Source organism: Cygnus olor, chromosome 1, assembly GCF_009769625.2.
Source record: "Cygnus olor isolate bCygOlo1 chromosome 1, bCygOlo1.pri.v2, whole genome shotgun sequence".
Classification (NCBI taxonomy): Eukaryota; Metazoa; Chordata; class Aves; order Anseriformes; family Anatidae; genus Cygnus; species Cygnus olor.
Window position 1 is genome coordinate 55262412 of NC_049169.1, and position 13281 is coordinate 55275692.

The 13281-nt window shown below is 50.0% G+C and overlaps 2 protein-coding genes across 2 annotated transcripts; one reads left to right on the top strand and one right to left on the bottom strand.

The window, feature by feature from the left end:
• Positions 1-50: 50 nt before the first annotated feature.
• Positions 51-3455, bottom strand: NOL12 (nucleolar protein 12). The gene is made up of 6 exons (XM_040544846.1): positions 3302-3455; positions 3115-3220; positions 2837-2885; positions 2375-2517; positions 1323-1423; positions 51-682 (listed from the first exon to the last, which is right to left on the bottom strand). The coding sequence occupies exons 1-6, from the start codon at positions 3376-3378 to the stop codon at positions 511-513; spliced, it is 648 nt and encodes a 215-aa protein (XP_040400780.1). The 5' UTR covers positions 3379-3455; the 3' UTR covers positions 51-510.
• Positions 3456-4502: 1047 nt separating this feature from the next.
• LOC121063900 (arf-GAP with dual PH domain-containing protein 1-like) lies at positions 4503-12715 on the top strand. Its single transcript, XM_040544832.1, has 11 exons — positions 4503-5039; positions 6085-6215; positions 7092-7183; positions 7273-7355; positions 7957-8069; positions 8940-9086; positions 9483-9566; positions 9913-9975; positions 10485-10556; positions 11059-11290; positions 11378-12715. The coding sequence occupies exons 1-11, from the start codon at positions 4952-4954 to the stop codon at positions 11404-11406; spliced, it is 1134 nt and encodes a 377-aa protein (XP_040400766.1). The 5' UTR covers positions 4503-4951; the 3' UTR covers positions 11407-12715.
• Positions 12716-13281: the final 566 nt, after the last annotated feature.

Here is a 13281-nt window from a genome sequence, read left to right on the forward strand (position 1 = left end):
TCCCTGAATTCAGGTGTGGCACTGGAGAAGAAACACACGAGACACGAGAATTCCACGTCTTCATGGAAGAAAGATTTACTGTACAGCAGAAACACCAAGGCACTGGTGCTTGAGTGGAAGCAGAGCTCTTCCTAGTTTCACAAGTTGCCAGGGTGGTGTGCCTGCTGCACTCAGCACTTGATCCTCTCCTTTGATAAAACCAAGTATCAGCTCTGGAAGGAGAGGCTCAGGGACAGAAGGGTTATGCCAAACAGAGAATCTGACCTCCAACACAAGCTTTTAGAGACTTCAGGGCACCCAGATAATTAGCTGGAGACACTGCAGAAATAATTAGGTAGAGCATCTAGTGCCCCTGGCCAGCACTCAGGTGAGAGAAGGCCTGAACTGGGCTCACTGCTGGTCAGAGAGCCGACTAACCAAGGTCCTTGCCCGTGATGAAGAGGCCACGAAGAGCAGCAGGTCAGATGCAGAAAACTGTCCCAGCTGCCGCTCAAAGCACCAGGTTCTCCGTTAATCTTGGTCACGGCCCATTTTGCCCGTCAGTCTCCGTCGCTGAGTCTTGGTGGTTCGCCTCATGGTGGGTTTCTCGATTTTCTGGCGTGGGCCTTGCCTGCGTTGGGGTCGCTTTCCTTTTGACTTCTTCCGGCTGTGCATGTGCAGCGTGGCGGTAAGAGCAGAGATCCTGGGCAGGGCAAGAAGAGAGAAGTATTTGGGGACCGAAGTCTACAGGAGCAAGGCAACACCACAACAATAGCAGGACAGCCCTGCGTGGCCCAGCAGGAATGGATGCTAACAACTGCATGCCCCAGGGGAACTCTACTGTGCCAGGCATCATCCTGAGAGGGCAGAAAACTTGCCATCTACAAGTGCAGTAACAACCAAAAAGAACTTTTTGAGCAGAGGGCAGCCCAGCCATCAGAGAGTTAAGTAACTCTCTGCAACCCCAAAGCAGCTGTAAAGCCTGGATACTCAAAAATGTGGAGAATGCCAAAGCTTTAAGCTTTAGGGTCATTTGACCTTCATCCTAGGGACAAACTCTGTACCCTGCAACACACCCTTCCCTGCATTATCTGACAGGGAGGAGGACAAGACAAACAGTTCAGGGCAAAGCCCACCCTGCAACACCTCCTCCTCCTGCTGCTGTCATCAGAGATCAATGTGATAGGAACAGAGTGTCCCAGGTGGGCTTGTGCTCTGCCAGTGCCCTCTGCTGGCTCCTGCCCACCGGCACCCTAGAAGCACAGCATCCCCTCCGGCAACAAGATCCTCCTGGATCAGCTCACAGAGCCTAGCAGCAAGAAGCTGAATGAATTTATACGTACTTTTCAGACAGGAGGGGGTTTCTGGACTTCTTGGGCACTGTTCTTGCAGGCTTGTTCACCACTTCTTCTCCCTTCTCTTCTCCTGAACCATCATTTTCTCCCTTAAAAAGGAAAAAACAGCAACCAAAAAAATCCTATTAAAACAGGCGGTCTCATTATTCCAGTGTTTCTGCTGCCTTCTTGATTTCATCCTGTTTTGTGAAACATCAGGTTACAGATCAAGACTTTAAATCTTAGACGGCCATTCTTCTTCAAGTCTCAAGGTTTCTTATTGGGGCCCTTCAAATAGGGACAACCAGTACAAAGTCCTACATTATTCCACCCTAGAACCAACAACTTCAGCATGATCTTAATGGACACACAATTGAAGTCTAACCTATGAAGTGAAGGTTTCAGCTTTTTTTCCTTAAAATAATACTAAAACCTCATTAAAATAGATTTTCATTTTAGAAGATGCCCTTATAAGAGGCTAATTGCTCAACACAGACAGTTTGCCAAAGATTAAACCCAGCCACAAAGCTCAGAAGGATCATGTCAACTTGTGCCATAAAGCCTTTATGAAACAAACATGAGATCTCAGTTAATATCTGTTCCAAAAATAGAAATGACCACAACCAGAATCAAATGGTTTCTTTATTTCTGGTCCAAGCATAGGATCACAGAGGGCAAAATCCCTCCTCACCCTAGCAGTAATTTTTCCTGGACAGGTCACAAGAAAGACACGGAGGACAGTCCATGCAGTGAAGCCTATATTCTCTCACTGCTTGTGTTGTACCTGCTTTGAAAATACTATGTTCTCCCCATCCACCTCTGTGGCACCTTCTACTAACACAAGGTCAGTTAACAAAGGACTCCAGGGTGGTTTGGAGTGAGGTGTTCAAGTACAACACTTCTCCACAAACACTGGGCCACTAAAGAGGAAGAAATGTGAAAATTATGAGTTTCCTTTTTCATCCATGCTCCCAGCCAGCTGCAAGTCTGGCCATTCTTACCTAGTCAGCCCCAAGAACGTTTAAGAACGATGCAATGAGAGAGGCAGCAAGAGGCTGTACCTCAGGGGTGGTCAGTCCCAGCTGGCGTGCGCCTGAGAGGTCCAGGTCACTGATGGTGGTCACCGTTACGATGTGGTTTGGGTGGTCGATGTTCACTGACTCTGTCTGTGAGGTTACCAAGTGCTCCAGCTCATCAAACTCTTCTGGAGAGACAAAAAAAAAAAAAAAAAACCACAACTCAATGCGAAGCACTCAACTTTCCACAAGGTGCACACACACATTCCTGCACATCACATTGGAGGGGAAGACCCACGCAGACTGCTGCCCAGCTTCTTGAGGAGATTTAAGAGGAGTGATGTGCCATCCCTGTGGGGCAGCACTGCTACTCCAGCTGATTTCTCTGCCATGGAGGCAGACAACTAGCCTCCTGGCATGTTTGGTGCCTCTCCAGTTCCTCACAGGCTCCTCTGACACCCTCCCTGCTGTGACAGAGCCCAAATCCTGTGACCAAAGAGCACGTACCGAGCGCTTCCTCCCTCTCGCTCAGCATCTTCAGGTACTCCTTGTGCCGCTGAGGGAGGAAAACAAGTCACTGCAACACCCCTGCTACACCAAATGCCCATCCCATCCCAATTCCTCGCTCGGGAGGACCCTTTTCTCCCCACAGCCGAGACAGGGGGAACCCGAGGGCCCCGGCGAGCGGTCGCTGCGTGCCTGCCCCACAGCCGGGGCTCCCTCTGCCATGGCGGGGGGCGCTTCTCCCCAGAGGGCTGGGGGGGGGGGGGGGGGGAGCGCTGTACCTCCTCCTTCATCTTCCTCTGCTCCTCCTTCAGCTTCTTCTTGATCTCCTCCAGGGCCACCTTCCTCCGCTCCACCTTCCGTTTGTGGAAGCCGGTCAGGTACTCCCTGGAACAGAAGAAACCTTCAGCTTCCAGCGCCTCCCCCCAGACCCGAGGGGGCTTCCCCGGCGCTCCCGCCCGCTCTCACCTCCGCTTCTCCTCATCGAAAGTCACCACCACCCGTGAAGCCGCTCCCCCGGGCCCCTTCTTCTTCTTACGGCCCATGGCTTCCCCACGCGCCTCCTTCCACCGCCCGCCCCTTCCGTCGCCTCCCGACCGTGAGGGGCGGTGCGGCGCGACGTGGCGAGGGCGTCCCCCAGCCCGGCCCGGCCCCGCCCGCCATTTTGTGCCTCCGCCGCCGCGTGTGATGGGAGCCGGCTGCGGGGACTTGTGTGTGTCCCCTCGTTGTGCCATTGCACGCTTCCTTCCCGTGGGATGGGAGCAGGAGAGGGGAGCTGTCGTCGTGGGCCTCGTTGGTGTCACCCGCCAGCTCCTGAGGCGAGCAGGAGGCTTCTTCAGGCTTTGGTGCCTCCAGCTCATGGTCCTCTTCGGGGCATTCCCAGCAAAGTTGTTAAAAAGCTCTTGTGCTGCTTTGTGCGGCTGGTGTGGTACGTGCTCCATCCCCGTGAAGCTTGCTCAGTGTTTCACTTCCATGTCTCTATAATAAAGGTCTGAAAGGATTTCAAGGTGCCTTCATTGTTTGGTGTCAGCGGCACGTGTACCGCTCCTCTTAGCCTTGGGGAGGTGAGCGTGAGGATGGGTCTCAGCTCTGAGGCTGAGCCTTCAGGATGCAGGACCTGTGCGAGCAGCCATAGAATCATAAAGGTTGGAAATGACCTTCAATACCATGTGGTCCAACCATCCCCCTACTACCAACATCACCCACTAAACCATGTCCCTAAGCACCACGCCCAACCTTTCCTTGAACACCCCCAGGGACGGTGACTCCACCACCTCCCTGGGCAACCCATTCCAATGCCTGACTGCTCTTTCTGAGAAGAAACGTCTCCTAATTTCCAACCTAAACCTCCACTGGCGCAACTTGAGGCTATTCCCACTAGTTATCTGCAAGAAGAGGCCGACCTCCAGCTCCCCACAACTTCCTTTCAGGTAGTTGCAGGGAGCAATAAGGCCATGGTGGGAGAGGTCCCAGCACCAGCTGGTGGTGGCGTGGGGATGCCCACCTTCCTCTTTGCTAACCGGGGTGACTTTTGCTGAACTTTTGAACCTCTTTTGACCTCTAGTCCTTCCCTTAAAAATGGGTGTAAGGCTTGCGTGGTGGCCAGCTGACTTTATGGGAGCTTCCCAAGTGCTGTTGGGTCAGGGACAGAACCAGTCCCAAGCCCACAGAGTGTGACAAGTCCCGACATGGCCCGGCAGCCGCTTGTCCCAAGCCGCCTTGCCTTTATCAGCTCACTGTCTGCTTGCTCTTTTTTCCTGGGTTGTCCTCTGCCCAGCAGAAATGCAGAAAAACCAGTTCCGTGGTTAATTGCTGCACTTCCCTCCACGCCCATGGGGCAGGCTGCCTCCTCCTCCTCCTTCTTCTCCTCTTCTCTCACTGCCTGGGTGCACTTCGGCCTCCAGCCTCTTTACACCAGCCTGCGCCCTGCAGGCTCAGGTGCAGCCAGGCCTCCGCGCTCCGTCCATTAACCTCACGGCTTCTCCTGCCTCCCTTCTCCCCTTCCTTCTGCCAGCCCTTCTGGTGCTCTGGTGGCCCCTTCTCCCTTGGGGTGGACTGCAGGTGCAAGAAGACCCAGGCACCTGCCCTGCCCGGAGGCAGGGGTGGCATTCAGATACAATGGCTGGAGGCGAAAAGAGCATGAAGGCCCTGAGGGAGGTGTGGAGAAGAGCAGAAAACGCTTTGTGCGCAGACTGTGGGAAGCCAGGTGAGTCCCCGAGGGTTGCTGGAGGACAGGTCAGAGGCAGGATTTGGTCTCTTGGTCTCGTCCTGGCCTGGCGGCGCTTTGAAGCAGCCTGCAGAAGGAGGAGCGTGAGCAGGGGAAGGGGGGATGCTGGGAGGGCAGTTGCTGGGAGCTGTGCAATGCCCTGCAGCTCTTGTGGTGTGGGCTGGTCCAGACTGAAGAGGACCCCAGAGATGTGATAGCAAGGGAGGAGGAAGGAGTTGCAGCACGGGTGGGAAGGACAGGGACACAGCAGTGCCAGAGGAGCAGGGGCTGTGCAGCTGCAGCACTGTGGGTTGCAATCATGGTGGATCTCAGATACAAATCAAGGTCATGCCCAGTCAGGACCCGACAGGAAAGCTCCCAGTGAAAGCCTAACTGCTCCACAAAGAAAAAAATTCAGGAGAGCACGGTCCTTTCCGTGACTCAGCGCTGAACTGACAACCTTCCACAGGCGCTTGGGAGATTTCTTTCACTGAAGAGCTTGTCCTCTTGAAAGGGTACTGCTTTGAGGTTCTACAAGCACTGCTAAAAAATGCCCATTGTACTCCTCCCAAAAGGGGCATGTGGGTTGTACCACCCAAGCCAGAGTAAAACTGGGCTAATTGATACCATTTTACCGTCTTAAATTTTCCCTGGATGATTTTGGTTTTAAGGTTGCTTTTCACTTCCTGAGATAAATACTGTTGTGGGTTTGCTGTGTTGCACTAAACAGCTCCTGGAGTCTTTTCGCAGAGGTGGTTGCATTTTTGTCTCAGATGATTCTTTACCCAAAGGGAGTTTGCCGAGCACTTTGAAGTTTTACAAGGTTCAAGTCAACAGAGATTCAGATTAAGCAGTTGAAGCAGGGGGAATGAGGCAATATTAACAATGCTTTTTCCACACAGACATGTGTACCCTAGGTTAATTAATCCACCCAGGTGAAACCATAGTCATAAACCTCTCTCTGTTTCTCACGGATATGTTCTGAGTTGAGACATTTTCCTTGGGGGTATTTACCACTTCTAGTCATACCCATTTATACCCTCAGATCCTGACTGGGCATCCTCTACCCTGGGTGTCTTTATATGCCTCAGCTGCTCAGGAATTCACCGCAACATCCCTAGCATCAGCAAAGTCAAATCCTTGAAGATGGACCACTGGGATGATGCTCAGGTGCAGGTGAGATTTTTATCCCGTCGGTATGTCAGGTAGGTTGGGTCTAGTCTGTACATTAGCGCTTCTTTTGGCCTTTGGCCAAATCAGGCCTTTGGCCTCACGGAGTTGGAGATTAATGTGGTAAGTAGTCACTTTTCTAGTGCTCTGGATACACAAGTGGAGATAATTCCTCTTAACTCACTGGGAGAGGGAAGATGCACTTACCTTTATGTGTCTCCCCATTTCCTGTTACTTTGTGGCTGACAGATTTCTTGCAGTGTGTCACGCCAAGGTTTAGTGTTTTTTATCATTCATGGTTACTCATTTCCTACTCACCCGCTCCATCCTGGCTCATTGTCTTCTCCTGGTTTCAGCAATGCGAAGGGAAAATCTTGGACAATTCCATGCTCTGAGAAGAGTTTTGAGATACGGTGTGACCTCTTGAGAATAATGACACTTCTGTGGACTTGACCTCTTCCTGTTACATCCCCCCTTGACCCCATTAATTTTCAGGGGACTGACAAAATTTTCCAGAGATCCAAGGAAAATAATCTGTATCTTGCTGCTCTTTGGAGAGGAGCAAAGAGGTTTGGAAAGTCAGAGCTGTTGTTAAACACAGTCTCTCCAGCAAATCCACTGAGCGTGCATGCACCCAGCACCACAGAATTGACATTCAAGGCATTCTGTTGATCTAGGTGCAATCAGTGTGATTTCAGAGAACAGACAAGTCCTTTGAGACCCTCCTTTCTGTAGCCAGACTTCGCAGGGATGTTGCAAAGGAGGGAAATGAGTATGGTCCATGAGAGCTCAATGCATACCTCACCCTGTAATAGATAAGAAAAAGGCCTGACATGAGTCTGCATCAAAGGGAAGGCACTAACTCTCTGTCTAACTCTGCAGTTTCTGGCCAAGCATGGGAATGCTGTGACTAAAGCCACTTACGAAGCTCACATCCCTATTTACTATTACCAGCCAACCTACAATGACTGCCAGTAAGTTGCTGCATATAAAAGAAAAGGGGGAAGGGCAGTTTTGGGTTCCTCCGGTTCATTTCTCAGCTACCTGTCACCTCTCCCTACAGAGTGCTGAGAGAACAGTGGATACGGGCCAAATATGAACGCAAAGAGTTCACTGAGCCAGGAAAACAGCTGCCGTATACGGATGGTAAGGGCACAGCTTCAAAATGTCCTCCTTGTTGCCTTTACTGGAAGCTTTTGAGTGTTATGAGGACAAAGCGCATTGTGTCAGTGTTGCAAATCCCACAAGGACTCCTGAGAACCTGCCTGATGTTTACAAAGCATGGCTTGGGGAGAGTTTAAATTGTGGACAGTGTAGGTTTGCACTCTCGTAGGTTGCTTCCAAGTGTTTCATTACCAGCTGGCGTTGATCAAAGGCATTTGCTGTGCTGGTGGAGCCAGAGCTCTGCAATAAGGAATGTCTGTCCTGCTGCGTGCCACCCCCTTCAGCCACAGCAGTTGTCTCTGAAATGTCACTGCCAGTGTTGTGACACAAAGAGTAGGAGCCTAAGGGCCTGCAGAGACAAATGGGAAGAGTTCTGGTTCCACGCCAGCTGTCTGCATGGGCCAGGGCTGTGGTGTTCACAGGAGAGGCGGCTCTCACACTGGCAGAGGCAGTTGTAGGAACCAGCCTAGGAGGTGGGAAGCATCGCATGCTCTATCCCAGGGTGTGGCTGGGACCCCTGGCTGAATACAACTCTCTGATGCCTGTGGAGGGATGCTTTTAAAATTGACTTTTCTGTTCCTAGGGGTGAAGGAAGGCATCCTCTGGAAGCGAGGCCGAGACAATGGACAGTTCCTACCCCGCAAGTTCCTCTTGTCTGAGAGAGAGGGATGCCTGAAGTATTTCACCAAGCAGGATGTGAGCATGGTGGTCAACTCCCACCTCATTGCATATTCCACCCAGGGCAGTGGCGTCATGGAGATGTGTCTCTCTCTTATGTGTGTTTCTGAGATTTCCTTACTCACCCAGGCCAGGGATGATAAAAGAGAGATGTGTCATAGAGGAGGGGTTCCCTTGCAACTCTCAGGGTGACATTTCCGCCACATCTTCATTTTGTGTTCTCCTACATCCTTCCCTCTTCAACAGTACTTTTGCTGGTGACAAGGCAGAAATGGCACTTCCATGACACTCCCCCTTCCTTGTCTTACTGGTGAATCTCAGGGTACAGGACTGACATACAATCCTACTGTTGATTAAAGGGATGATCTTTCACTTCACCCCATCCATCTTCCTGTCTGTGCAATCCTGCACCATCCCTGGAACCAGCCTCACCCTACTGTGAACTAAGTTGCCAAAAACCTGTTGTTTTGTTTCGAGTAGGGCTACTTTTCTTCTTGTTTACTTCCCAGAAATGAATGGGGCAAGTACTAGTAGACTGTTGCAAGGGAGGAAATGGCTTGGGGTAGGGAGGAACAGGAGTGGGGTCTTTCCTTTCGGAGTCTGTTAGCCTTTAGACTGGATCAGCTGTAAAGTCAGATGTGCTTTCAGCGTCTCGCTGGCAGTTCCAGAGTAGGCATGGCTCAAATCTAAATTGGAGGGGCTGAGCCACTGTTTGGGCTTGAGCATGCTACACAGTGAAGGGGGTGTGTACTACAGCAATTTTGTTGGGAAGGGGGCAGTTAATGCCTTTTAACACCCTCTGCCCTTGCCTTACTTCACTAACTCAGTACCTTAGATCTCTTTCCCATTAGGATTGCTCATGCATGATCAATGCCTTTCTGTTCTCAGTCCAAAGAACCCAAAATCAGTGTCAAAATAGATGTCATCAATGCTACGTTCCAACCAGCGAAGATTGGGAATCCCAACGGGCTGCAGATCACCTATCTCAAAGACAACAAGACTCGGAATATATTTGTGTACCACAAAAGTGGAAAGGTATCTTGGTTTAGTATCAAACGCTGCAAAACAATTGAGCTGACTGGAAAAGCTGCGGGTTATGAGTGGTATGAGGTATGGGTAGGATGGCGTGCGTGTCTGCGAGTCGCTGTAGGAAAACAGGTTGAGGGTTCTGGCACTGTGCTTGCGTGTCTGCGAGAGAGTTTTGCAGCAGGGAGCGGGGCAGGAGCACTGGCTGAGTGGGTTTGTGTGGGAGGAGCTGCTGCAGAAGATGTGCAGATGTGCTGGCTGCGTGTGTGTGAGGGAGATGCTGTAGGGCCTGCGGAGGGCGAGCTAGCTATGTTTGCAGCTGACATAGGGTTGCGTGCAGCTGGGTGAGTTTGGGTGGCTCACTGTTGCTCTAAGCTTTTTTGTTCTGTTCTGTTTCGTTTTCAGGAGGTAGTGGACTGGTTCAATGCCATTCGCTCTGTGCAGTTCCATTACCTGAAGGTAGCATTTCCCATAGCCAGTGATAATGAGGTAAGGCAGCACTAGAGCATAGTGCTGAATTTCTTGCTGGTACTCAGTTACTCTGATAAAAGAGCCCATTAGTTATTGTTAGATCCCTAGACACAGAAGTAGAAATTGCAGTATGTCGGTAGAAGGATGAGAAGGTGTGCATACAAATGCTTAGGATGGCCAGAGAACAGCCACTCTCTGCTATTTCAAGGCACGTTGCAAACAGAAGTGACTCGTGTCTAGGCAGTTCTGCAAACATGAATTTAAGAGGGAGGTAAATTTGGGCAAAGAGAAGGAAGGGTATGAGTTTGAAGATGAATAGCAAAGACACATGGCTGAGTGAATGTTACTCTCACCTTTTTGTCAGATTAAAAGCCGGCTGACAAGAAACTTCCTGAAGGAGGGATACATGGAGAAGACAGGTCCCAAGGTGAGCTGAGATGGGAGAAGAAAACTAGCAGGGACTTGCCAGAGAGCCAGTGACTTTCCCTACTCCATCGTTTTTTCTCCTGTTGTTTCCCCACTCCCCCCTACTCTTTAGACACTAATGGGAACAGTGTGTGTGCAATCAAGGGAGAGGAAAATAAAAGGAAGGGGAAGGACATATGTGAAAGTAGATGAAACCAGACACTCTGCTTTCTCCCAGAACAACCGATCTCTCTGAATGTGTCTGTGTGCATGACTTTTCAGGTATTTAGAATCGAGATTTCTCCTGTCTCAACTTTGGGGTCCTTCACAGAAGTCCAAGAGTTAGGGTCAACAGTTGGGACTGGAAAACTGGTCACTGATCCCCACTTGCAGCTCGGAAGGGGAGAGAGGGAGGTTGCTGTTAAGGCAGGGACTTGATTCAAGTGTTTGGGATGAATTTTGGGTATCCATTTGCACAGCTCACAGCAGAGGGCACTATCACCTTACAAATGTCACCTCTTCCCTCCACAGCAGAGAGAGGCTTTTAAGAAGCGCTGGTTCACGCTGGATCATCGCAGGCTCATGTACTTCAAGGACCCTTTGGTGAGGGGGAGATCTGACCTCTGGCAGCTGCAGGCAACAGTGCTGAGGGCCGGGCCAAAGTGCAACCAAAGTGTTGCTTCTTTGCTTTGATCTGTTGTAAGGGAGGCTGGCGGGTTCCCCAATGTCCCTGAATGGACTCTAGGTCTTCCTCTTTCCAACCCACTTCATTCATCCCACGCTTCATTTGTTTCACTGCCTGCAAACAATGGGAACAGGAAGGGCAAGGGTGTCAAGGCGGTGGGGGCGAGGAGAGTGACATGGTGAGTGTCATGGAGAGACAGATGCAGCAGTTTCTCTCTTGGACCTCTTGAGGTCTACACTCCTAAATTTTCCCTTCTGTCACTGTCTTTGAGAGTAGCCTTTCCCTTTTGAATCCCCTGACCACCTTCAGATCTTTTTGCTGCTACATCCCTGGTCCTCACCCTGCCCTTAGGAGCACTGCTATTATTCGCTGGTTCTTCTTGGATTCAGTAAAACGCTCTCTTTCCCTCCTGATGTGCAGGATGCGTTTGCTAAGGGCGAGGTATTTGTGGGCAGCAGCGAGAACGGTTATAGTGTCCAAAAGGGATTGCCTGCAGGGACACAGGGCAACTTCTCTTGGCACTATGGCCTGACCATTGTCACCCCTGACCGGGAATACCTCTTCACCTGCGAGACAGAGACTGACCAGCTGGACTGGATCGCGGCCTTCACTAGTGTCATCAACCAGGCCATGACACCACAGGAATATGCAAGTAAGTGCCTGGATGATGTTTCCTTCCCCTCCTGCTGCTCCACTTCAGAGTATTGCCCTAATGCACTTCCATTTTCCTTCACTCCAGTTGAAGCCTACTTCAAGTTTAAATCCTAGGAAGCTATGTGGAAACTTCGCTATGACTCGACTCTACCTGGTCCTCTTGGGTGGGCTGACAAGACAGGAGAAGAATTTGACATCAAAGAAACAAAGTGCTCTTGCAGCCTACCCTTTGAAGCACTTTTTTTTTTCCCCATGGACATTTCTCTTTGTTCTGGGGCCCGATTAAGCTGCTTCTTTTCAAGTCCAAGACCTCGTAAGACTGAATTCTCAGTGCTGTGATCCAACTGGATGCCAGCAGTCCTTGCCTATCTATCAGGCCTTGAACACTTGGCACTTGCTGTGGTGGACATGGGACCTCGCATCGCATCTGCATTAAACTGCAGACAGCCACCTACCTTATGTAAGAAAACTTCTGCCTTGCTGGAGCTGAGGCCCAGTGGGCTGTGGGGGCTGCTGGACTAGGAGAGACAGGGGAGACAATTTCATTACAAGAAGTGGCTTCTCTGCTGGTGACAGAGATGTGAAACATCTAGTTATTTGGTCAGCTAATCTAGTAGCTGATAAAGGTCACTTAAAAGATGTAATCTAACAGCCAACTGTGAAGCCTGTTTCCTCCCGTGTGTGTGGGCTTGAAAGTTTCTTCAGACCACGTTTGGAGCTCATCTTCTGACTGCTACTGAGCAGATTAAGAAACCATCTCAGAAACAGTGTTTGTGTACATGTGTGTATGTGGACAATATGTGTGTGTGTCCAAAACAAAAAAGTGGTGGGAGGTGGAATATTGCCTTAGGGAAGATACTGTGAAGGATATTCATGTTACTGAAGTTCAACTGCCAAATCTGAGTCGCTGTAGTCAAACCAGTGGTGAGAGGTTGGCTCCTGGAGAGACCAGCCTATGGCATGTCTGCTACGGACTTCAGACTCTCTGTTGACTTTACTAGAGCCTAGGAATTGATGTCTGAAGTAAAGAATATGTGGGTCTCTGCTCCCTCACTCTCTGTATGTCAAAGGCCTGGCACTTGCATTTTGAGCTACACATTACATATATATGTGCATGTTACGTATACTGTTATGCAGTAGAGTAGCAAGGAAGTCTCTATGTTCATGTCCTTCTAGTAACAGACCTAACCACTAAATCAACCCATGATTCATACCTTAGAGATCATCTCTTAAAGCTCTCCAGCGTGTTTCACATGCTGGAAGGACCGGCTGAGTTCTGCTGTTGGCTGTAGTATCTAATGTGTCTGCAGTTTTACACAGGCGGTGTGAGAATAGGCATTTAGGGTGCTAAGGGAAGCTAAGTGGAATTAATGAGTCAACTATGATTTTAGTTAGCTCCTAAATAAATGAATAAAAAATCCCATTTTAATCTATTGTAACTTCCTAAATGAGCTGAGCTGCTGGCTTCTAAGGCATGTTTCTTGAAAAAAGACAGACAGTCAGAGCAAGGAGTTGTGGCTATTCAGTGCGTTTTCCAGTGTGCTTGGACTGTGAATCTTCCCATCAGAACCAACTGGGCAAAGATGTGACCCCCTCTGCTTTTCTGGTGATCCTCTCTCTCTGTGCTGAGACCACCACAACCTGTTGGGAGCACCAGCTTCTTGGATAAGAAACAGTATTACTCATCCTGCTGCTATGACACAGCAAATCTTTCCACCCATAAGTATATTTCACTGCAGTTTTGCTGATCTCTCCCAGTTTGGAGCATGACTGACCCAGAAACTGAAGGCCATTGCAAAGCGTGTGTTCCAAAGCGAAGTGCCTTTCAGTTTTGATAATACGAAAATGGGACAGTGCGTTAAAAAAAATAAAAAAATAAAAAAAAGGTCAAGCCCCATCTGAACATCCTGCACATTCAGTTCTCCTCTAGAAAGGAGAGGAGAGGGACCCAGCCATGCCAAGTGCTGGCACATATAACCCAGAGGGAGG

Excerpts from the sequence above, each read along its gene's own strand:
- NOL12 (XM_040544846.1), bottom strand. The coding sequence starts at position 3,378 with ATGGGCCGTAAGAAGAAGAAGGGGCCCGGGGGAGCGGCTTCACGGGTG. Across the intron at positions 2,518-2,836 it reads CGAGAGGGAGGAAGCGCTCG|AAGAGTTTGATGAGCTGGAG; the intron begins GTACGTGCTCTT and ends TTGTCTCTCCAG. Across the intron at positions 683-1,322 it reads AACCCCCTCCTGTCTGAAAA|GATCTCTGCTCTTACCGCCA; the intron begins GTACGTATAAAT and ends TGCCCTGCCCAG.
- LOC121063900 (XM_040544832.1), top strand. The coding sequence starts at position 4,952 with ATGGCTGGAGGCGAAAAGAGCATGAAGGCCCTGAGGGAGGTGTGGAGA. Across the intron at positions 10,557-11,058 it reads TGTACTTCAAGGACCCTTTG|GATGCGTTTGCTAAGGGCGA; the intron begins GTGAGGGGGAGA and ends CCTGATGTGCAG. Across the intron at positions 11,291-11,377 it reads GACACCACAGGAATATGCAA|TTGAAGCCTACTTCAAGTTT; the intron begins GTAAGTGCCTGG and ends CCTTCACTCCAG.